Genomic DNA, 23,335 nt, shown 5'->3' with positions numbered 1-23,335 from the left:
ATTAAGAGGAGAAAAATGAACTTCACGTTCGTGGAGGTTTAACAAGGTAAATCTCCTTCTTATTTGCAGGATTAGGGAGGCAATGGCAGCGAACGGTCTGCCGAAGGTGGATCTCTGCTATAAAGGATGACTTCACAGAGCGCGACGCTTCCTATTTACCTGAAATAAAGAGGTGAAGGTAAGAGAAGCACGCCGCCCGCCTGCTCCTGATGCTCCTGACTCTACCTGTGTTTTGGTCTGACTGGTGGATGGTTTCAGTCTGCAGGTTGTTCGGTAGCATGGCGGCAGTGAAGTGCATCCTGGGCCTCCTGGTCCTGCTCGCAGCCTTGGCCTGGACCCAGGAGGAGGTGAGTACCACGGCTGGAGTGTTCAGTCACACCACAGTCTTCCTCACTGATGGAGTTTTCTCAGGACTTCTGGGACATTTTGTCCATGTTGGCTTAGAGTCGACGTCAAAAGTTCATTTTTGATTTGTTTACAGGAAACAAAACAATCCAAACTCAGCGTCCTGTTAATAAACTTTATTTTTCATTTTGGTTCATTTTTGTAGACATATTTCTCTCGTCCTGACAGTAAAGGCTACAAATCTCTTTTTAGACTTGTTTGGACACATTTTGAGGCTCATTGTTAAACATCTTCTACAGAAAATCATAATCATTCTGGAAGATTTGCTGCTGTTGTGTTTTCTCCTCTGCTGGTTGTTTAACAACACCACAGAAACGCTTTCTGTCTGCAGGTTGTGAAGAAAGCGAGAGGTGACCGTAATGATGAAGACGAGGGTCACCTGAGCGTCACACAGCGGCTGAAGAAAGCCAGTGGCAGCCTCAGTAAGGCGCAGTGACTGCACGTACTGTTTCCTGTGATGAGACTCAGCTGGGTGACAACGTCGAGATCATGATCATAACAGTATCGATGGCTCTGCTCTGTTCAGGTCTCCCAGTGAGCCAGCACCCTGAAACTGCAGCAGCTAAATGGAATTCAGCCATCATTCCTTTTATTATTGACACCTGTGCTTTTCCTACCTTGACATGTCAAAATGTCTTGAAAATGGCCTATGAGAGGTCACAGCTGGGTTTTTTTTTGCACGAGTTCCACGATGTTTTTTAAGTTTTGCATTCCTGATGATCCACAGAGGAAGACTGAGCTGTACTATTATATAATACAATGCATTATGTAGTAGACTGTTGCTGGTGGTGACTACAGAGTGAGTTCATGCACCCTCAGCCATGGCTGACAGGTAGTTAGCAGAGTTAGCTAACGTAGCTCCCTCACCGCCTGCTGCTGGCTGCCTCTGACAGGCTGTAGCTGTGATTATGACTGCAGTCATGGGATGGCAGAGCTTTGGCTGTTATGATAACGCCTGTGACACATTAGTTCATAAAGGGAGTAACTGCAGACAGGGCTTGTGTCTGTGCAGTGAATTCTAACATCTCTGCTAACGATGACTTTAGCTCAAAAACTGGCCACAGTTTGGCTGCTGAGCACTTTAAACCCAGTAATTTGCGCACAGGAGCAGTGCTGCCATGCTGTCACTGTCACATACTGTCATTTCTGATTGGCTCTCTATTCACCGTCATTTCTTCTTCTCACGCTCTCTGCAGAGAGTAACCGAGATGGTCGATTTGTTCACCATCGCACCCTGAGAAGCACCAGACCCTGCGTCCTGCGTGAGTGTATGTGGCCTAAATCCACCGACGGGAAGGTTTATATTCCGTATGTCATCGCCGACCACTACAGTAAGTACATCCATATATTCCTTTGTACACTGCTGCAGGGATATGTTGATTTTTTTAAACAACTGTAGAAGTTCAACCTCGCTTAAAGGTGAAAGCTGGTGATATTTTATATTTTTCTTTTCGTCAACGAATCCAAAACAAAGACCACAACCAACAATGAACTGAATGCACTCAGTCAGAATCAGCTTTATGGGGAAGTAGGAAACTCTCCATGATGTGAGTGAGTGATGGCCGGTGGGAAGAACCTGGTCTTGTGTTCGGTTGCTTTGGCATACAGAGCTCAGTAGCGCCTACCAGAGGGGAGAGGTTGGAACAGCTTGTGTCCTGGGGTCTGCACTGATGTTTCCTCCTTCTTTCCTGTCTGAGGAGTCCTGAAGACTGACTCTCGTTGTAGTCGGTTCCTGCTCTGTTTGGTGGCCGATCCAAAGCAGGAAGTGATGATGAACAGGCTGGATTACTGCAGAGCTGGATCAGGTCCAGAGGCAGGCTGAACTTCCTGAGCTGGTGCAGGAAGTACGTCCTCTGCTGGGCCTTTGAGACGATGGAGTTCATGTTGGTCACCCTCTTTATGTGCTGGGAGATATTAAACAAACACAGTGTTGTTGAGCGTGGTGATGGGGGGCAGTGTTTGGGGGCTCCTCCTGATGCCGACAGTATTTAGTCTCTTCTGTTCCAGGTTGTTCTGACTGCACCAGCTGTTCGACCTCCCGGCTGTATGCAGACGAGGCCGATGATTGCTGTGTCTGCAAATTCAGCGGTTTAACAGATGGGTCTCCTGGTACAGATGGGAGAGTACACTTCCCTGGGGGGCTCCAGCGCTGATAGTCCGGGTGCTGGATGCCTCACCTGCTGCTTCCTGTCTGTCAGGAAGTTCGTGACCCACTGACGGGTGGAGGCTGGCAGGCTGGTAGAGGGATGATGGTGCTGAATGCTGAGTGGAGCTGGGAAGTGGAGCTGTGGAAGGATGTAGTTCAGTCCCATGTTGACTGCATCATCCACTGACCTGTTGGCCCAGTAGGCAAACTGAAGGGGGTCCAGCTGGGGGCCTGTGATGTCCTTCAGGAGGGTCAGCAGCAGTCTTTTGAAGGATTTCATGACCAAAGACTTGTCAGCATGTAATCCCGACTGTGGGGATGGAGGACGGGACTGATTTGATGAAGATGAGTGTGAAGATGGAGGACAGCTGCTACACCCAGACTTTCAGGAGGGTGACGCAGAAAGAGCTCACACCTTCTCTTCACAGATCCAGGTCCAGTTGGTTGTATGATGTTGTGAGTAGAACATGTCAGACAGTTGATGGGTCACCACTGTGTGGGGGGGTGATTTCCTGTAGTTAGTGAGGTCCTGAAGGTCCCCCCAGACTGACGCAGGGTCGTTAATGGAAAACCTGATATTTAAGATTCAGTTTAGCTCGTCTTCACTGCTCTGCTCTCCTTTATCAGACGGTTTCTGGCCTGGTTGTACAGGATTCAGTCTGTGGATTATCGGATGTTGTCGGTTAGAGTAGACAGCACAGCATCCTCATGGAGGACCCCACGAGGTTGTGTCCTGAGCCCCTTCCTGTTTACCCTCGACACCAATGACCGTCAGCCCCTCATCTGTCATCACATACCTGAAATACCTGGACGACACTGCTGTACACTGGTCGTATGCTGCCATGACTCCATCTCCCACGACTGTGTCTTCCCCTCCAGCTTCTCAGGAGCTGGTTATCATCAAAAGAGGCATCACCTCCTTCTCCTACTCCACCTGCATTCGCTTCTTTCCCCGCACCAACCAGCAGGACTTCCTCCACATCCAGTCTCTGGACGGGTGCGTAGGAACAACATTCAGTAAGAAAGCAGCTTAGTTTAACAGCCTCCTGCTGAAGGAGCGATGAACCACTGCTGATCGTCCTGTCGAACCTCTGCAGATGCTACTCCTACGTGGGTCGCCAAGGCGATGGCCAGACGGTGTCTCTGAGCCGTCTCGGCTGCATTTACTACGGGACGGTCCAGCACGAGCTGCTCCACGCGCTGGGCTTCAGCCACGAGCAGTGTCGCGCCGACAGGGACCAGCACATCCGAGTCCTGCTGCAGAACATCATGGAAGGTACGGAAAGGAGGTGAATCACGCTCCGTGCAGACAACCACGGTCTAAACTGACTTTAATACTTCAATTGACTGAAGTTACAGGTTCAGATTTTAAACTTAACATACAAAAATTCAGTCCTTTGATAACTAATTACGTAAATTGGATGAAAAAGGTTTTAAACTATTTAAATTTAGTTACAAATGTGGAACTTTTTACTTGTAATTGAGCGTTTTTAGACAGTATTTTTGCTACCTTTGCTTAAACATGAGGGATGTTCATACTTCTTCCACCGCTGCAGGTGAAGATTACAACTTCAACAAGTTCAACACTCTGAACCAGGAGACGCCGTACGACTACGGCTCTGTGATGCACTACAACAGGTTCTCATTGTTTCTGCTCATTTCCTGTTTGCGTTTGGGGAAACACTTTGCAGCGATGATTTTATGCTGTACTGTGTTCTGCTCTGTAAATGACAAAGCTAAATAAAACTTAATTATTGTTATCATTTTGGAAAAAAAGAGCGTGTTTGAGGATGATTATAACGGAGCCAGTTTACAGATTCACTTTTAAAAGGTTTGTGAAATGTAGTTTTTGTCACTTAAACAGGAGGAAATTGTGTGTTTGTTGGGGATAAAGATCAAATCATTGTTAGTTTTGGTGTTTTAATGGGATTTCTTTTAAATAAGAGTATAAGAATATAAAATACCAGCATCCAAAGCTCTGCGCTGTGTGTAACATCACTACAAACAGGGAAAACTGATTTCAAGTCACTGAGGACTCTGATCGTCTCCTCCTTTAAGGCTGGCTTTCTCCAAGGACAACTACAACCCCAGCATGGTGGCTGTTCCAGACCCCAGCACTGTGTTTGGTATGGCCAGGAAGATGAGCCAGAACGACATCGACCGCGTCAACCTGCTGTACTGCAGGAGCTAGTCCTCCGGTCCAGACCACGTCCCGCTGAAGTGTCTCAGACCAGCTTAGAGATGTGAACTGCAGTGAGAGGAGACGTCTGCTGAGGCCGTTACTGTGGGCTTAATAAATAAATATGCATCTGAAACATGATGTGATCGTTGTCTAGTTATTTAAAAGCTATTTTTAATGAATGAAATATGATTTCTACAGTTTGAGTTTTAGTCTCTGAGTTTTACCCTGACAGCAGAAGACATGCTGTGCGCGGCGTCTCTGCTCTTAACTTGCTGTTCATGACGGGCTGTTTCCTGGTTCTGACTGTTGATCTTGTCGAAGGCGTACTCCCAACTCAAGAAGAGAGCAAACATCAAAGCATTGTGTTGTAGTGACCATGCAGGTATGGCTGTGTTTCCACTGCTTTGACAGCGCGAGCCGTGCCAAGTTTGATCACATGCATTTCCACTACGTCCACGGCGAAGGCCGGCCAGCGACGCCAAACCCTCAAACAAGGCGTGCCTGCACTTTGGTCGTGGTTTGGAGCTCGGCGCCTGATCACACCTCGTTGTTCTGATTCCTGCAGCTGCTGCTTCACATTAAAAGCCTTCCAGGTAGAAATGCAGTGTGTTTATCACCGAGCTGAGAACAACCTGCTCTGCTGCACTGGCAGACTGCTGTTGTTGACATAAACCCCACAGGTGGAAGGTGGAGGCAGAGCTCCCCGTTTGGATGTCACCGCCAAAAACATCACGGGGAAAGGTTTGGCCTCGTCATTTGTTGTATTGGCATTATTTTAAAGGAAGTGGGGTCATTAAAGTGAAAGAGGTTTGTCTGTTGGGAACTAAAGTTGTTGGAGATGCTCAATAAACTTTATTTCAATCTGCACATCACATTTCTGTCTTTTCTCACAGGCAACATTTTCACGTTTTACATATTTTATACAGCTATCATAACCTTGACCTTTTTTCTTATTCCTACCAGGATGCCAGGCTGTAATAAAACATCCAGAACATTAACAAACCAGCCGAGTGCAGTTCTGTGCAGCTTTAACCCAGTCCAGTCTCTTTCTGGGCACTGAAGTGGAAATAATGGCAGATGAAAACAAAGTTCACAGCTGATAAGAAAACTCACTCCTGGTGCCACCTTGCAGATTCCCACAAGCTGGAACGAACAATGAGATTTTTCCTTAATCTCACATTGATCAGTGTGGTGCTGGAGGGCATCTCAGGACGGCAGACGCTTCCAGTCAGACTATAGTTTCACTGAAATAAGATTTCAGAGAACCCAAAACTCAAACTTTATATTCTATCATGCTGAGACTTGATCGCTGCAGCAGCACCATTATTCATCTCTCTGTTACAGACGTGCAGCAGGTGTCTGTTTTGAGTCCCAGCTGTAATTTTTTAGATTTAATTATACATAAATTTGAATACTTAACTCATGAGGAAGGGGTTTTATATACTTGACATATGTCACAGTAGTCAGAGTATTTCTTGGCGTCCCTGCTCTGCTGAGTGTGACTCAGTTCAGCCGAACGTTTGAGAAAAAACACAGAAGCAAACGAGAGTAAAACTCACAGAAACTGTGTGTTTACATGCACTTTTATTGAAGCTGATTAAATCATTTAGAATTTACTGCTGACCCTGAGGAGGCAGCGATGGTGGTGATCATAATGATGAATGAACGCTGTCTCACTCGCCTGTTTAAAAAGAGGTGAACGGTGTTAAAGCTGTCGCCTCACAGGCCGACACACTGACACACGTTTGTGCTGTTGATGGGCGACGCTCACCTGCTCAGCACCTGTACAGCCGGTTCAGCCGGATGATGTCCTTCTCGCTCATCTCAGTGGCCATGCCGAACTCAACGTTGGCGTCAGGGATGGCCACCAAGGTGGGCAGGCCGTTGCTAGAGAAGCCATACCTGAAAGCACACCGAGAAAAACGTGAACGAGAGCTGAGAGAAGGACGAGGCGCGGGAAAAAATACGGAAACAGCTTTCCCTCAGGTTTCTGGTGGACGTCTGATCCACATCAACCTGTTCCTGCTGTCTGTTTTACTTACTTGTGGTAATGCATAACGGAGCCGTAGTCGTAGGTGGTTTCCTGGTTCAGAGTATTTATTTTATAAAAGTTGTGCTCCTTACCTGAAGAAGAAAACAGAATTATCCCGAGCTCACGAGTCGCTGTCTGTATTCATTATTCGTGTATTAAATGGTGCCTGCAGCTCAAATCCAGCCGCTCTGCGTCTGTGCTGGTCTCTTGTGGAGAAGTTTAGTGGGTGTGTCAGATTATTTCTCGGCTACAGAAGCAGTAAAACAACTCTGAAGTGACATATAATGTGTTAGTTAGTGAGCTTTAGTGGTGCAGATAGACACATGTTGTTAGCAGAGTCAGGCTAGCTGTTTCCAGTCTTTGTGCTAAGCTAAGCTAAGCTAACAGGCTGGTGCTGCAGCTTCAGAGCTATGAGATTGGTGTCAGTCTTCAAACCCATCCTTTACAATCTTGCAGCATTAATTAAATAAAGTGCAGATTTAAAGTTTGGCTGTGAACAGACGCACCCGGGGTGATGTTCTGCCACTCCACGCGGATGTACTGGTCGCGGTCGGAGCGTGTCTGCTCGTGGTTGAAGCCCAGCGCGTGGAGCACCTCATGCTGGACGGTGTCGTAGTAAACGCAGCCCGACTGCTGCAGGGACAACTCCTGCTCATAGCCAAGGCGGCCGATGTAGGAGTAGCACCTGTGATGGGACAGGACAGATGTGAGTCTATTCACTGACAGCAGGTCGATCACGTGGTTCCATTCTTTGTTCCTTTTTAGCAGGAAAATACAAAAACAACGTTGCTTCATTAACATGGTGAACAAGGAGAAGTGCTGGCTGACCCGCCCAGGGACTGGATGTTCAGGTAGTCTCTCTGGGTGGTGCGTCTGACGAAGCGGATGCAGGAGAAGTCGTTGAAGGACTGCAGGCCGCGCTCGATGATGGCCACCTCACGAGAGGCTGCACAGGCGGGAAAAGAAAGGTCACTTTAAAACTGATGCTGCAGCGACACGAACATCTACAGGACATTTTAAAACGACTGTGAACAGTATGTGTTTACTGTGGAGAGGAAATAACAGAATATATGTTTTCAGTGTGAATTATGGGCTGCTGAGGAACACGCAAAGAGTCGCTTTTTCTCCATCAGTTCAAAATATTCAATTGGACCTTCAGGGCCACCGTATGAGACACTCACTGTACACGCTGGAAAGGATGTAGGGAACATAGACGTTCCCGTCGGAGGACTTGGGCCACATGCAGCCAGAAGCTGTGCAGGGGTCGGCGTTCCTGTCAAACTCTGATCGATAGGCGATGTCGTCCTCTACGTACGGCTCGCCAGGAGATCGGACTGCGAGGGAGCAACACAAGGACAGTTTCAGTCAGATCTGATTTTGGTTCGTGTCTGTAAGACTTTACATATTAGAATCAGACGAGGTTTTTACTCCTGGAAGCAGAATTTAAACCTTCTTGATGGAAAATAATGAAAACAGTTAAAAGGTAACAGAACAAGTATGACAAATACATTAATGTACATTAAAAAAAGGCCTGAAGGAAGAGGAACCAGATCTCACGTTGGACCAGACCTGAAGCTAAAAGCTGAAACCTACCGATGTTCCTGTTGGCTCTCTCGATCCGCTCTGAAGCTGACAAAACCTGATTAATCTGTGGAAAACGGATTTGAGATTTCAGTTCATTAACTGCTCACTGAGCTTCGGTCACATTCACAAAGGTTTTTAAGCTTCACTTTTATAATGACATCTGTTTTTTTAAGCCTTAAGATCAAACTGGGCATTTTATTCTGAGCACAAACAGCAAAGCAACACTCAGGATACGACTTACAGGATCAGACGTTTTCCAGAAATCACATGTCAGGAAAAAAGGAGACAGAAAAACAATTTCAGACTGAGAAACTCTAAGCCTCTCACATGGTTTCATTTAAATTCACCAAACAGGTGAAAGTATTCAGTGTTTCACAAAAAAGCAAAAATCAGTGAAAAGCCTAAAAAATAATCCAGATCAGCACAGCAGAACCTCGTTTTTTGTCTTTCCTCCTCCATTAATCATCTCACGACCCCTCAGATTTATCTGGTGACCTTTGCAGGGGCCGACCCCGAGGTTGAGAACCACTCTACTAAACTATGAAGGTACAAAAAAGTAAGTCAAACTCGTCCACGTCGACCAGCTGCGACGGTAAAATGCTGCTTCCACACTGTTGCATCAGTATTAATAATGTCATATACTATAATAATCAGTCACAGGATCATATTTTTGAAGTACTTTTACTTCTTTAAGTACATTTTGCTTGTAATACTTCAGAGCTCTAATTTACAGTGAGTCTTTTTTTGAACGCAGGTATCTTTACATTCATCTATTTGTACTTTCCTGGAGAAAAAGATTTTAATACTGAAAAACTCACCCGCTCCTCAGCCCAAGCTGACACAGCCAGCAGGACCACAAGGCCCAGAATGCACTTCATGTCCATGTCCACAAGTAACCTGCAGCGAGACACAAACAACCAAAAACACATCAAACCATCTGACCAATAACTGGTAGTCAAAAAGCAGCGTTTCAAACGGTGTGATGGCGACTTAGAAATGATACTTACTGCTTTCCTCCAGGTGAGAGAAATGAAGTCACTGAGCGCTGAAACGTCACATTATAAAACATCAAGAGCACCGGAATAAAAGCCTTTTAAGGACAGTCAGGACAGAGAGCGAAGAGACGCAGTGAAAACAGGACTTATCGCCTGATAAGAATATTTCACCTTGATGCCACATTGCAAATTCCCGTAACAAGAGCCTTTTCAGTCTTGTTTGATTTGGACCAGATTCTTGGCCTCAGATACTTCCCGTCAACAGTTTGTCACATTTTACTGAAACTAGGGTTTTATAACATCTTTCAATCGTTAGTCAATTTCATTTTACACTTCGTTTATTCCACACTGAGAAGAAACTCGGCTGTTGACTGAAAACACCATTTTGACGCTCGCACACGTCACTGTCCCTTCACTCTTTACACGCTGCAAATGAGCCCAAATGCATCTTTTCATATTGTAATGTGACTTTTGAGTGGATTCACACGTCACATATATTTTTAACTGCAGTACATACGACCGTGTACAATACAGACACATGCATGTAACCAGGTGTGCAGCCTCTTTTGATCAGCTCTGTTGTCTTTGTCCTGAATCTGTTTTAATCCACATATTTGTTCAGCTGTTTTCATTAAAATTCAGCTGGACGACTGTTGCATTGCTTCTGTCTTTATCGCTACCAAATACATGAACCGAGGGATGAAAATGCATCATCATACAAGTGGCTGAAAAAACTGAAAAAAAAAAAAACATATACAAGGACAATTTAATCTTGAACATAAAGAATTCACATATAAAGCACGACTCACATAAGTCATCAAAAGATATTAAGTGTTTAAAGAGACGATCAAACCGTATTAAAAATGAAAATGGGGACCAGACGACGGGATCTGTTCATCATAGAGGGAAATGTTTGAGCCAACAGAGCATTTACACAAAGGTTTAAAGGGCAAAAAGGTCTAAATTTAGAGCTACAAGAAGAATTGGACACCAGTCGAAGGTCGCTCGACCGCTGCCTGCTGCTCACTGTGCTACTAGCTGCCGTTAGCTAGTTAGCTCAGTTAGCTCAGTTAGCCGTGCAGCTAGTGGCCCTATTAGCTAACAGGAGGCACACGGCCGGCTGGGACAGCAGAGAGTGAAGCCGGGCAGCGGCGAGGGAAGGTCGGGTATCCACGGGGAGGATTTTCACATCTGACATCCAAGACCAGTTTTATTGAGATATTTTATTTCTGTGGAGTCTGAAGTGTTTCATGATTAGCTTGACCACTGAGCTCATCTTGAACTCAGAGGGTGTGCAGTTCAACACAATCTAATTTTACTGATTTCTCTTTTTGCAAATGAACATGAGAGAATATTTCTTTTCATTTTTTGAGTTAATTTTATTTATTCATTACAAAAAATAAACTGTCCACTTGTTTCTAGTATCTCATCATGCAGGTGGTTTTGGTTTTATGTGGTTTTCGGATATCGAACTTGGAAGCTTCTCCATTGCCGTTATGAGAGCGGAAAAGTCTGTGGGCTGCGTGGAAATCTAAATCTGGTCACTTGGATTAATCATTATGGAGGTGCTGAGGATGTATTTTAACAGTGTGCCTGTGATACGAGCTGCCAGTGTAATTACTTTAAATATGAACTGTTTCTCAGGAGAGAACGACTGATTCTTCTTTCACATTCGGACTCACTCATGCGTCAGTTTTTTAATAAAGTATGAAAGTTGATGCAGCAGAGCCAGCCACACTCTACCCACAGAGCAACTCCACAGCCTGCCTGGAGGTTCTGAACTGTTATGCTAGCAGCTAACGTAGCCTGAGGCTGCGATAAGCTAAGACTTTATTGATCCCCATCGGGAAATGAAGTCGATACAGCCAGCATGTATTAAAAAAAGCAAAAACAGTGGCACAGAAGGATCAAGATAAATAGTATAAAGGACACAGAATAGAAAATCAACTATGTATATGAAAACATGTGCAGATTATAAAAATACGAATTTCGGTAAAAAATACATTATATACTATTGCCAGTATTCCTTATGAGAAAAACTACCAATGGTGTGTGTTGAAATTGTACTTGAGAAATACTGTTGCATAAAAAGAACGAGTGTGTGTGTACATGTACAAAATGTAGAGTTTCTAAAAAATACTGTTGCTGATCTGAATGATAAGAGCTGAGCAGATGAGAGGTGAGATCTGAGCTCCATGTGGTCTTCAGACCAAACCAACAGCTCCCTGTGAAGCTGCAGAAGGTTTTCTACAACCCTTAAAATATCTTCACACAGAAACAGAACATTTGGTGCAAACGTGCACAAACAGCAAACAAGGATTGAGAGTTTGAAGGTTTATTGAAGGATGAGAAAACAGCTAGTTTGACGTCTCGGCTGTCACCGTGCTGCCGGCCGTTTTCGTCACCTGTTGGACAGACAGACGCAGAAACAGGTTAAAGGCGACAAACACACTTGTACATTTTCTTCTGAGTCATCACAAACCAAAGTACAGCTCGTACAAACCCAACGTGGCTGTTTAACACTTGTACAGGATGTTCAGTCTGTCGATGTCGTTCTTGCTCATCTCGGTGCCCGTGCCGAACTCAATGTTAGGGTCAGGGATGGGCACCATGGTGGGCAGGTTGTTCCCAGAGAAGGCGTACCTGCAGCCATAGAGAGTCCAGAGGTTGAACTGTGTTTGGTTAGAAATCATTGGTATTTAAATTTAGCTTTTTCAGCCTGAACTTGCTGTTGTGCTCGTTTGTTATGCATGGATGACCTGATGGCATCAGCGCCATAATGTCGTCATCACTCTATCATTTTTTTGTGCAAGAGAAAAAGGTCCAGGAATTAGGGGCTGTATGAAAGTTACTAGGGTGTAGAGGGGGTCACAGGAGGAGGAGGGTTACATACTTTTTCTTTCTGTTGAGCTCTGTCCTATTTTCAGATATTGGTGGGGGGTATTGTGTCGAATGGAGGGTCCAAAGAATATGTCGACAAGGCTGGGGAGGCTTTTTTTACGACGTGAAATATAAAATTCAGCCCACCCCAAACCCAGTAATTGGCACACAGTCCCTTAGTGAAGGGCACCTTCAAAAACGAGGCAATAAATACTATAAATAATCATAAAATCAATAAATGTTTATTTGAATAAAAACCTGCAGTGCGGGACGTTTGTCTCCCCCTTCTGGCAGTAAGAGGAATTAAACAAACACCCTGTGACGTTCTAATGACCCCATACTCTCACCTGTAGGCTACCAAATCCAAATTTCTTTCCCCAGGATGGCGAAGTCGTGACCCGGGTCACATCTTGGCCATCCTAGAAAAAAAAAGAGGTATCCCGGCCGGCTCGTGCATCAACAAACCAATCTTTGCTGGTTGATGTGGGAAAATCACCTCAGACAGCAGATTTAAAACCAGTGAGAGAGTAACCGCCTGTGATTGGCTCAATCAGCACGGCGTGAACTCGTTAGGGAGGTTAAATGAACTCAACCTGTGGTACTGCATGACGGAGTTGTAGTCGTACGGGGTGTTCAGGTTCAGGGTGTTGATCTTGTCGAAGGCGTACGCCCAACCTGAGAGGAACCAACATCACAGTGAGACGTCAGAAAATGGCTTCTCATTTCTGGAGCAATTACAGGCTTCAGTTATGTCCAATTTAGTGTGATTTACTTTCTGTTCTATTTTCAGAGACGTGGAGAAGTTCAGCGGTCGATAGAGAAATAAAACATTTTTTTCTAGTGTCTTGAATAAATCAAATATCACTTAAATCACCGTGAAGACTGAGAGGCTTTAGACTGAGGAATTACATTTAGCTGAAGTCACATTGTGAACAAAAAATATGCTTAAAGTTACGATCAAGAACAAAATTGTGATTATTGTGCTGGTTTGGGCCTCTCAGCTGTCAGGATTCAAAGCTCTTCACGAGGTGTCACACTGATCATTTTACTGGGTGCAGACCAGGCGCGATGTTCTCCCACAGGATCCGGATGTACTGGTCCCTGTCGGAGCGGCACTGCTCGTGGTTGAAGCCGAGGGCGTGGAGCAGCTCGTGCTGCACCGTGTTGTGGTAGAGGCAGCCCTGCCGGTCCAGAGACAGCGCCTGGGCGTTACCGATGCGGCCCACGTAGGAGTAACAGCTGAAAGGAAAACAGCAGGAATCAGAGCAGGCGGGAAAAGTTCAGTTATTATTTCTACAACTTCATTTTCATACACTGGTTGTATATATGCACATATGATGTACACATGTATATAACTGATTCTTATTTTGTGTTTCTCCTTCCTTATTCTTTATTCTTTCTGTTTTTGCTGTCTGTAACAACAGAATTTCCCCAGTTAAGTTATATCTTATCTTATCTCATCTCATTTTATCTCATCTTATCTTATTGCTCTCTATATTTCTAGATTTAGGGGGCCAAAAGGGATTTTTTTCTCTGTGGCAGAGTCTCTCTATGTGAAGTGTGACAAACAATAATTTAAAATGACACTTGGCATTAAAAATAAAGTCAATCAGGAAATACTTGAAGCAAGATTTTGAAATAATTACCCTTCTGAAGACGAAAAACAGCTGCGATGTGGATGGCAGCCATAACAAAGCATGCTGTGACATTAACATCCCTTTAAAGGGAAATGTGAGAGAAAAAGTACACACACACACACACACACACACACAGCTTGTTACCCGCTGTCGGACTGGATGCTCACGTAGTCTCTCTGGTTGGTGCGTTGGACGAAGCGAATGCAGGAGACATCGTGGAAGGACAGCAGCCCGCGCTCGATGATGGAGCGCTCACGAGAAGCTGAGAAGACACGTGATCAATGCACGCTCGCATGTTTGCAGTCCGCAGACCCTCCATTAAAACATTGAAACGAAACTGTGTGTGCAGGCCCTTGTGTACTGTGACAAGGCTGTGGTTGTTTGTTCATTTCAGTTAAAGGGCCCCTCGTCATCATGGTTACTGAGCTCGGTGATGGTTTCAACTAAAAAGACAAACTTCCTTTCTGCACTGACTCTTTAACGTCACCTCAATTCCTCCTGTGCTGCTGCCATAACAGCCACTAGAGGGCGCTGTCACCAAACGTTAGCGGATCGTATTGAGCCGCTCCCGAAAACGCAGCGCGTACATGTTTATTAGCATGTGCAGCTTTAACGTGGATCACTGTGGGAATGAGTTCACATCTGCCTGTTAAAGATTTTCTTTTTTTTCCAAGGAATCAGAGAAAAATAATCTGTTTGAAACTGAAGAATTTAAAACTGGAAAACTTTTGTGGAGGAAGGAGATCCAACATCGATGAAGCTGCAGCGCAGAACAATCAGCTGTTTGTGGAAAAGCGTCATCCACGATGCTTCCTCGCCTTTGGTCGACTGTTTTATCGACTTCTTTAAAAAAGTGCTTTCAGAATCGTTCAGGCACTTACAGAAATGTGGGGCGATGTCGTACGGCACGTAGACCTTTCCGTCGCTGGACTTAGGCCACATGCAGCTGTAGGAGGTGCAGGGATCAGCGTTTCTCTCGTTCTCACTCTTGTAGGCGATGTCATCCATGACGAAGGGCTCGTCCTCCGAACGAACTGCAGGAGGACGTTAAAGGCTCAAGCAGTGATTTGACCAAGTGCGTTAATTAGTTCATGAAAAGTAAATCAGCGCATCAGAAGAAGGTTTGATGAAGATTACACATGAAACCTGTTTCTCAGATGAGGAAAAACCACCTGGGAGCATGAGTGTACTCTGTCTGCCTGACATTTTGGCCTGCAGGTGGTGCTAAAGAGGGAGCGAGTCCAGCCTTTTCCTGCGGCGTGAGCGTCCACAGCAGACCTCATGCTGGTCTGCTGTGCGTGTGAGTAAAGGCAGCATTTCACTGCTGGAAGCAGCTGACTGAGGCTGCACACAGTTAAAGTATTCTCCACCTCTGGGGCTCTTTGTGTCTGTGGACTGCATGCGTGTGTCAGTTAGCGGCTAATAATGCAGCAAAGTCTACACTGTCCCTGTTAAAATAAATAAGAATAAACGTGGACGTGCATGGTGTCTTACCAACATCCTTGTTTGCCCTCCACAGGAGCTCAGAGACGGACAGATCCTAGATCAGGGAGATGACGGTGTTTTAGTGAGGCGTTCATGTGTTTCAGTGGAGTGCAGAGTGTTTCTACAGTTTATTCTCAAACACAGCTCACACAGCTTCCCTCCTGAATGAACAGCCAGAGCCTGAAACTGTCAAACTGTGTATGTCTGCATCAGCGTCGGTCAACGTTGGACCATGAAGTGCCACAGATTCAGCTTAAACTACCCCTTAAAGTGCTGTAAGGTTAAATAGGACATCACCATGAGACCTTTTCTGTCACAAAACTGGCTCTCTTTAAGAAATAAGGACAAATGCTGTTGAATATTTGAAAGAAACACCAGTTTGAAACAAACACTTGGAGTTAATGGCCGGCAGTTTATGGCATTAACAAACATAATAATGAGGATATGAGTTAAGATTTTAAATGCACTTACAGAGATGAGATTGAACAAAGGACAGAACCTGCAGGTCACACACAGAGAAAGTTTTTATAAGCGCTTCACTCAGATACCCTCACCTTCTCTGCAGCCCAGCAGCAGCCTGAGACCACCAGGAGGACGAGGACACCGAGCGTGTGCTTGAAGGAAGCCATGTCACCAGCCTGCAGGTGCACCGTGTTTCCACCTGGCGAACGCTGCGGCCGCTGTTTATCCCCTTCAGCGTATCTGCTCAAAAAAAAAAAACCAAACACCCCTTTGCAGAGTGATAGCCTTGAAAACATGCTGCCGATTCCCACCTGAACTGAACTTGATGAAATCTGCTCGTGGAAGCCAAAACTGGGAAAACTCGATGTGAGTCTGAACCAGATTCATCTGATTTTCTTCAGTTGTTAGTTTCAGAAAACTGTTTCTAAACTGCAGAAGCTCGTTTTCTTAAAGATTAAACCACATTTTATCTTCATTTTCACATTTTCAGGCCTGTCTATGGAAGCCTGTTAGTGCCAGGACATTCAGACATGCAACAAAAATCAGACACAGTGGGTCATAATTTTGACTTGATATTTTATCATTTTGCACTTTAAATTCTTTGAATTATCTTCTAAATTTGACTTGGTATCTCCAAATGTCCAAATACAAACTCAATATGCCATGATAACGTCTAAAGTTGAAATTTCCCATATGTATTTTTATCATTAACTTTTTTACTGAACTATATGTTATGTGTATATATGACACACACACACACACGTTACAGTGCATAATGTACTCCATCATACCTTCACATTAATGCTGTTGCCTGTACATTGACTTTAATTGCACTCTTATGTTTGTTACTCTGCTCTTCTCTTTATTTTATACACTTTAAATGAGTTGTTATGTAAGTTTCTCCATGTATGCGACTATTTGTTTGCATGTTTGTGTTATTTGATTGCACTTCTCTGAGAAACAGACAGCTGACGTCTTGGCACTCTGCAGTGTTCGAGGTTTAAACAAAGAATAATTTCAGTTTTCCTTCCACATGTTCGCTCTTTCTTCAGATGGATGACCATCTCTGCTGGCAGGTGACGAATCTGATTTGTTTTTGATTTTCATTTTTCCTACATTTTTAGCCTGACTTACACTCTCAGTGAACTATTCATCGTCTCTATTTTTACCTGCGCTGGTCGAACGTGTTTAAATGAACATTGTCGTAGAGTCGTGACATTAACTTTTATTTATTATTTATTCAGACATCAATAACAGCAGCAAGACGGAGTCAAAAGTGTAATCAGGTGCGGAAAAACTGAATATTTTCATTAAAACACTTTGCTTCAGTAAAGACTTCACTGGTGAATTATCAGAGTTTCTGAAGAGGGAAACCTGACCAGTCCAGTTTACTCAGATCCAGGTCTTCAGGAGGATGTGGATCAGAAGGACAGGTTGATGAGTGGAGCGTTGTTCTCTCTTTTGTCTTCTGGACTCCACTTGATGAGCGGAGAGCTCAGGTCGATCAGCTGCTGAAACAAACACAACAAACCGGTTCTATTTATGCACGCACACACACACTCTGAGTGTGTGGACACACAGGTGACCAGGTGAGGTGTCACCTACCTGACTGGTGGTGCAAGGCTTGCTGCTGGTCCGGATCAGGTCGGGGGTGTTGGTCAAGTCGATGAGCAGTTTTTCTGGAGGCTGCAGAGTCGGAGCTGGAAGATCCAACAGGAGAACCTGAAGGGAGAACAGAGAGAGCGGAGATCTGTGAGGTTCTCCTGAAGGAGGCAGCTTGTTTTTAATCGATCATTTCATTCAATATTTGATAAATCCAGGACGCAAACAGTCCTGGACAGTCGTCTTAAGACGTCATGCCATCTTGCAGCTGGCTTTGTGTTCATATGTGTGACCTCTGACCTCCTGTGTCTTGTTGGTGTTCTCCTCTGCCGCCTCCAGTTCGATCAGGTTCCTGCCGGGCTCTGATTCGCCCTGACTGGGTGCGCCAGGATCCGTGCTCTCTGATTGGTCAGACTGCGGAGGACTGGAGAGCGGAGCAGCAGGAGGCTCCTCCTCCAGACAGAAGGGCTGGATGTCGGGCGCGTCGACAGGCTCCGCCTCCTGTGTGTCTGTAGGGGCGGGGCTACACAAAAACAACAACAACACAGCAGTGATCTGATACAGTCGGTCCACACCCAGAGGTCAGAGCTGCGTTCCTATTGGTTGAACAGCAGTTTAAAGCATTTCACCTGTAGCCCGTCTCTCTCCTGGCTGAGGCAGTGACAGGGGCGGGGTCAGCTTCAGAGGTGGGCGGTGGTCTTGCGGCCCGGAGCGCGTTGGTGGGTGTGGCCATTGGAATGGCGGACATCCTGCGCCTCACTGGGGTAGGAAGGGTGGAGGGACGCCGCGCCTTCACCTGCAACAACCTGCAGCTGCCGGCAGAGGGCGTCAGAGGACCAGCAGAGGGCTTCTGAGGAAGACTACAGGAGAGGAAGATGTTAAGATGCAGCACAGAACGACAGGACAGGTGCTCCAGGTGTTTTTTTTAATGCAACTCCTGACATTTGATCACTTGACAATAATGTAAGTGTACAGTGATGATGGTGGAGCACGATGACCTACCTGTCCACGCCGCCCGCTGACATCAGCCTCTTTGGCTTCAACGTCTTTGAGACATCTGGAGACGAAACAGACAGAATGAGATTGGCTGCTGTGCCTCAGGTCACGCTTCAGCAATAGAATTTGTCGATGGAGTTTGGTGTTATGTTGTGATGTTAAGAATAACCATTTTCTCATTAAACTCATCCGATGAACAGACAGCGAACTGACAGCTCTGACATCATCAGCGTCCCTTACCGTCTCCGAGGGAGAGTCCTCTGACGCCTCCACTGGGTGTCGGTGGGATCAGGGCCTCAGGTTTGGATTTGGTCTTCAGTCCGCTCTGCGGCCGGGCCGAGGCAGTGGTGGGGATCATGGCGGTCCTCTCCAAAACTCTCTTGGCGGGCGTCAGCTGGAGTGGCGTAGACCTTGTGGCTTTGACACGGTTCACCTCAGGCTGCTTCCTGGCCTGGGCGGACAGCGAGGGGCGACCGGCGGTGGAGGACGCTGGCTCTGTGGTACTGTAGACAGTTGAGCGGCGCGGCCTGCTGTGATTCATGGGCTTGCTCATGCTGCTGGGGGCGGGGCCAGTGGAGCCGCTCATACTCCGGTTCAAAGAAGAGTTCAGTTTACCTGCAAGAAGACACAACACCTGTACTGCTGCACCTTCTTATTGGATGATGAGCACAGGGGGCAACAAAGTAGCTAACTGGTTAGTTAGCTGCTAACAGTTAGCAAGATAGCTGGTTGTTGGTAAATTAGCGTTATAAGGTGGATATTTAGTTATAAGCAGCTTGTCACAGTTAGCAGCTAACGCATAGCTGTTAGCAGCAAACAAAATTAACACTCTGTCCATGATGCTAATTACTTTGCTAAGTGCTTTGGAGATTTTGTAAAGGTTTGTGGTTTGTGGGGATAAAAAACGTCACATGTCCAAATACGTTTTTTATGAACATGATGTATTTGTTTGCAGCATATCGGATGACTGTCCAAGTATCTGGTAACTGCTAGCTGTTAGCGTACCTTTAGCAGGGGACAGACATAGACTGGAGTTGAAGCTGGACACTGAGGATGAAGATGAGGATGTGTTTTTCCTGTCTGCCACCCTCCTGCTCTGAAGGGGCGGAGCTTTCACACCTGACAGGTTCTTCACGACACTCTGACAGAGGAAAGACAATCAGTTATTTTCACAGGATGTCTAAGATAATATACAATAAACATTATTAATCTGATTGGTTTCATTAAATGTGTTGCAGTGAGCGACTCTTTGACCAGCTTTCCACAATAAATCAAACACAATCAGTTTTGAACAGGTGCGTCACCTTGGTGGGCGGAGCCCGCGTGCGTTTTGCCAGCAGGCTGGAGTTAAGGGAGGAGTCGCTGATGTCAGAAGCTACGCTCGCCGAATCAGAGAGCAGATCCTCACATGACTCTGCCTTACTGGAGGGGCGAGACACCGGGCTAGGCCTCCGACCCCCCACCGTCTGAAACAAACAAACAAACAAACAAACAAACAAACAAACAAACAAACAGCTTTTTTCAGTCAATTTCTTGCATTTTTTCACCCTGATGAGCAACAACTTTTGGTCCTTGATAAAAGCTCCTCATGGTTTCTTGGTTTGGTTGATCTGAGCAACAGTAAATGATGCAAAACACCTGCATTTTTAGTGTGTTATAGTGCTTACTACGCAGAAAAATCACTTCCTGCCCTCCATTCGCACTTTGTGTGACAACAAAAGAGTGACGTGACGTTGGCTGGCTCCTGGTCTCCTTTACTCCCTAATCCATCCTATCCACCTCCCACTGTAGGTGGAGGCCCCCAGTAACTCACTGATACTGATGTGTTTACACATTACATGTAGAAGAAACTCACAGTGGAAACACAAAAAGAGCTTTGTCCCAAAGATCAACATCATTGTGTGAACTATCTAACTACTAACTACTTTTATAGATTACAGGTTTGTGAACTCCTGCAGTGGAGAAGTCTTTCAAGAGATCTGCTGTTACAGGGTGACACCAGATGGCGCCATTACCCTATCACTGTTGTGGCATTCTATTGACTGAATATTTCACCTGAGAACTGGAAAATAAAAACCCAACCTACTTTGCCCGGTGGTTGCAGTCTGGTTTTCTCCACTCTGCTCTTGCTTGCTGAGCAGGAAGTTGTTGGGGCGGCCAGTTTGCTCGGCAACACGACGCCCACTGTGGTTTTCCCTCGCAGTCCCGCCCTAGGCTGAGCCTTAGCTACGGGGCTGGAGGTGCTGAGTCTGGCAGGGGCAGCTGGTCGAGTGAATGACTTTCTGTTGGCGGAGGCGTGCCGGGTGGATAAAGCTGTGTTGCTTTCTCTCAGCAGGCGGCACTGGACAGCGGGCGGCAGCTGCTTCATGGGACTGTCCTGCACACAGAAGGTCTGGCGTTTGATGGGGCTGAGTGCAGTGGCGCTCTGACTGAGCACACCCAGTTTGGCCTCAGCGTCCTGGATGAACTCCTCTGTGTCGTTTGTAGGGTCGGTGGTCATGCTGGTGGTCTTATCATCCTTGTTGCGGCAGCTCGTCTCGCCGGTCTGCAGCCAGTCAGCTAGTCTGTGGGCTTCCTGACACACAGCCTCCAACTGATCTTCGGTCAGCGGACTCCAGCTCCCCTGCACGCCACCGCCGCTGTCCTCAAGCCGAGATAGCACGTCGACAGAGACACACCTCTCCTTATGGCTGACTGGACCCACGAACACCTCATCTTCATCTTCGTCACCTTTGGAGCTACAGAGCAGAGAGAGATAGACTTCACTGACATCATTGATGACATCATGGCTGAGAGGAACATAAACAACTCACAGCAGTGATGCGAGAGCGAAAAAGGAGGTGAAAACTTCAGTTTTCAATGATAAACCAACAGAGAAGATTAGAATTGTCTTATATAATGTCGTACCAGTAACTGACCACCAGATGTCACCACTTTGACTGCTCAAAACAAAGGTAATGCAACAAAAAACTCGAATTAATACCTCATGGTTGTTTGCCTCCACCAAGGTTGAATTTACATCCATGTCCATCCAGACTCATGATATATGTAGTGAAGACTTTGAAGGAATTTAATAAAAGGCATCAAGTGTATTTTTTTTGGTGAAAATGAAGATTTCATTATATTGACATGTGAATAATGTCCAGTGAGAAACATGCTGTATTCACTCTGAGACTACTTTTCCAGAGCTTCATCACGTGGTGCAAAGACAGGCACCTGAAGCTCAGTATCAGCACAACCAATCAGCTTGTGGTGGACTACAATGCTTCAAATATGGATGTTGCTGCAAAGAAGCTACAAATTCTCAAACATGGATGCTTCACAGGCATCTTTCCACAGCTGTCTCAACGCCATCTGAGCATTAGAGCAGCTCCTCCATTTCCGCTGTGCACTGCATTGTAGGACATAAACGTCCATCAGCACTAAAAAACCAAGCCCCATTTGAGACCTTAGCAGCTTGTATACAAAAATCAGAAGATTAGGGATTTCCCAGTTACTTAGAAACTGGTTTTATCCACAGAAAGTTTTGCTGTGACACATGTCCTGCCTGTTTGAAATGATACAATTTTAGCTGAAACCAACCTTTAAGTACATTGTTTTCACAGTGCTACTCACAGCCCCAGCCAGCCTTAGGTGGAGCAGACAATAGAAATCCAGCCCACCAAGGTTTACATCGGGAAAGACATGCCAACCAAATCAGAGCATATACTGTACACTCTATTTTATCCTACTCTCATTCAAAATACTTGTATATTTTTCTTCGTGTGTATTGTAAAGGAGTCTACAACCACATTTCATTCTGCAATCCTGTCACGTTGCATCAAATAAAGCTAAACCATGAATCTTTCAGCATTGATTTTGGCAACTGGACATTCACATATCGATTTCTGCTCGTCAATGGTGCTTTCACCTCATGGATTATAAACCCTCTATGACAGTGCACTGGCAGTTTCTATAACAAAAGTACTGGTATCACTGTCAGTACTGGTGATTCTGGCTGTGGTAGTACTTCCGCAGTACCCGAAACCGAGTTTAACTGACTTTGTATCCTACCTGGCAGGCGACAGAGACACATCGAAGTCAAACTTTTCATCAGGAAGAAAGAGCAGATCTGTTCAAAGACACAAAAGTGGTTAATTAGACAGTTAATAAAACACCTGAACGATGTATATAACTGCTGACTCGGTGAGCGTTAACCCACCGCTGTTAGCTCGACAGTTCATCCCGCTGTTGGTTCGTCTCTGAGGGAAACAGATTGATCCGGTTCAGACCTGCAGCGGTACATACAAGCTCTGACATGAAAATATAATGACAGCATTTAGCAGAACACGGTGACAAACAGCGGAAAATGTGAATCTAAACATGAACTTCAATCGCCACGGGGCATGCTAGCTTTAACGTTAGCCTGTTAGCCTGCTCAGAGCTAGCTTGAATCAAACGTTTAACTGATATGAGCTTAAAACGTGAAGTTTCGTTCATTCAGCGGCTCACAGCATTCACACAGAGTGACTGTTTAATTAGGGAAAACTACAAACCTCAAGATTCTCTGAAAACTCACAAATCTTCTTTTCTGCTCCGTATTCAAACAGCGACAGTAAAACGCAAAAGCACACAAACAATTCAAATCTCCTGCGCTGATGGTCACGTGACTGAAACGCACTCAACCATTGGTTGAAAGTCTATGACGTAAGAATGAGCAGAGTTATGGGGATTGTAGTCAAAAAAGTTAAAACCGGTTTCCGGCTTTAAGCCATTTAAAACCCGTTTCAAATGTTTGATTCCAATGAAATAATTTATAATAAAGTTAAAAAATGAAGCATCCAGTTAAAGTCATATTCCACCAATAATCTGAATGAGCAAACACAGGTTGAATGGCTGGATTATTCAGATTAAAATTCATTTTTTTAGAATTTCATGACTTTCCATACA

At 45.4% G+C, this 23,335-nt stretch overlaps 4 protein-coding genes across 7 annotated transcripts; 1 reads left to right on the top strand and 3 right to left on the bottom strand.

The window, feature by feature from the left end:
* Positions 1-264: 264 nt before the first annotated feature.
* On the top strand, positions 265-4,820 carry LOC143322174 (hatching enzyme 1.2-like). Its single transcript, XM_076733168.1, has 7 exons — positions 265-347; positions 737-827; positions 1,602-1,736; positions 3,431-3,548; positions 3,649-3,827; positions 4,108-4,189; positions 4,610-4,820. The coding sequence occupies exons 1-7, from the start codon at positions 279-281 to the stop codon at positions 4,740-4,742; spliced, it is 807 nt and encodes a 268-aa protein (XP_076589283.1). The 5' UTR covers positions 265-278; the 3' UTR covers positions 4,743-4,820.
* A 1,688-nt stretch (positions 4,821-6,508) lies between these two features.
* Positions 6,509-9,233, bottom strand: LOC143322389 (high choriolytic enzyme 1-like). Its single transcript, XM_076733558.1, has 7 exons — positions 9,168-9,233; positions 8,359-8,413; positions 7,947-8,099; positions 7,594-7,711; positions 7,272-7,450; positions 6,776-6,857; positions 6,509-6,635 (listed from the first exon to the last, which is right to left on the bottom strand). Exons 1-7 carry the CDS (start codon positions 9,231-9,233, stop codon positions 6,509-6,511), a joined length of 780 nt encoding a protein of 259 aa, XP_076589673.1.
* A 2,627-nt stretch (positions 9,234-11,860) lies between these two features.
* On the bottom strand, positions 11,861-15,975 carry LOC143322390 (high choriolytic enzyme 1-like). The gene is made up of 7 exons (XM_076733559.1): positions 15,901-15,975; positions 15,356-15,401; positions 14,743-14,895; positions 14,006-14,123; positions 13,285-13,463; positions 12,818-12,899; positions 11,861-11,987 (listed from the first exon to the last, which is right to left on the bottom strand). Exons 1-7 carry the CDS (start codon positions 15,973-15,975, stop codon positions 11,861-11,863), a joined length of 780 nt encoding a protein of 259 aa, XP_076589674.1.
* Positions 15,976-17,036: 1,061 nt separating this feature from the next.
* gtse1 (G-2 and S-phase expressed 1) lies at positions 17,037-23,023 on the bottom strand. Of its 4 annotated transcripts, none has more exons than XM_076733557.1 (12): positions 22,942-23,023; positions 22,608-22,698; positions 22,460-22,517; positions 20,493-21,144; positions 19,711-19,872; positions 19,412-19,547; positions 18,647-19,021; positions 18,413-18,467; positions 18,040-18,270; positions 17,711-17,933; positions 17,414-17,530; positions 17,037-17,316 (listed from the first exon to the last, which is right to left on the bottom strand). In XM_076733557.1, the coding sequence occupies exons 2-12, from the start codon at positions 22,627-22,629 to the stop codon at positions 17,230-17,232; spliced, it is 2,118 nt and encodes a 705-aa protein (XP_076589672.1). In that variant the 5' UTR covers positions 22,630-22,698; positions 22,942-23,023; the 3' UTR covers positions 17,037-17,229. The 4 variants fall into 4 exon arrangements, with proteins under 4 accessions (XP_076589672.1, XP_076589670.1, XP_076589669.1 ...); XM_076733555.1 differs by having other exon boundaries at positions 17,037-17,319; positions 22,608-22,677; positions 22,942-23,012; XM_076733554.1 differs by having other exon boundaries at positions 17,037-17,319; positions 22,942-22,997.
* Between the last annotated feature and the right edge of the window lie 312 nt (positions 23,024-23,335).

Source organism: Chaetodon auriga, chromosome 6 (genome assembly GCF_051107435.1).
Source record: "Chaetodon auriga isolate fChaAug3 chromosome 6, fChaAug3.hap1, whole genome shotgun sequence".
NCBI classification, from domain to species: Eukaryota; Metazoa; Chordata; class Actinopteri; order Chaetodontiformes; family Chaetodontidae; genus Chaetodon; species Chaetodon auriga.
The sequence above is the reverse complement of the archived record's forward strand: the minus strand, read 5'-3'. Positions and strand labels throughout refer to the sequence as shown.

What these genes read in the sequence shown, in the direction of transcription:
- LOC143322174 (XM_076733168.1), top strand. Translation starts at nt 279, where the DNA reads ATGGCGGCAGTGAAGTGCATCCTGGGCCTCCTGGTCCTGCTCGCAGCC. An exon ending in TGGCCTGGACCCAGGAGGAG is followed by an intron (nt 348 to 736) that starts GTGAGTACCACG and finishes TTCTGTCTGCAG; the next exon opens with GTTGTGAAGAAAGCGAGAGG. An exon ending in CACATCCAGTCTCTGGACGG is followed by an intron (nt 3,549 to 3,648) that starts GTGCGTAGGAAC and finishes GAACCTCTGCAG; the next exon opens with ATGCTACTCCTACGTGGGTC.
- LOC143322389 (XM_076733558.1), bottom strand. Translation starts at nt 9,233, where the DNA reads ATGGACATGAAGTGCATTCTGGGCCTTGTGGTCCTGCTGGCTGTGTCA. An exon ending in GAGAGCCAACAGGAACATCG is followed by an intron (nt 8,100 to 8,358) that starts GTAGGTTTCAGC and finishes GCTCCCTCGCAG; the next exon opens with TCCGATCTCCTGGCGAGCCG. An exon ending in GTGGCAGAACATCACCCCGG is followed by an intron (nt 6,858 to 7,271) that starts GTGCGTCTGTTC and finishes TTTCTTCTTCAG; the next exon opens with GTAAGGAGCACAACTTTTAT.
- LOC143322390 (XM_076733559.1), bottom strand. Translation starts at nt 15,975, where the DNA reads ATGGCTTCCTTCAAGCACACGCTCGGTGTCCTCGTCCTCCTGGTGGTC. An exon ending in GCTGCTGGGCTGCAGAGAAG is followed by an intron (nt 15,402 to 15,900) that starts GTGAGGGTATCT and finishes TCCCTGATCTAG; the next exon opens with GATCTGTCCGTCTCTGAGCT. An exon ending in TCCGTCATGCAGTACCACAG is followed by an intron (nt 11,988 to 12,817) that starts GTTGAGTTCATT and finishes CTATGGCTGCAG; the next exon opens with GTACGCCTTCTCTGGGAACA.
- gtse1 (XM_076733555.1), bottom strand. Translation starts at nt 22,629, where the DNA reads ATGAACTGTCGAGCTAACAGCG. An exon ending in ATGTCTGTCCCCTGCTAAAG is followed by an intron (nt 19,022 to 19,411) that starts GTACGCTAACAG and finishes GTCTTCTTGCAG; the next exon opens with GTAAACTGAACTCTTCTTTG. An exon ending in TCAGCGGGCGGCGTGGACAG is followed by an intron (nt 18,271 to 18,412) that starts GTAGGTCATCGT and finishes CCTCTCCTGTAG; the next exon opens with TCTTCCTCAGAAGCCCTCTG.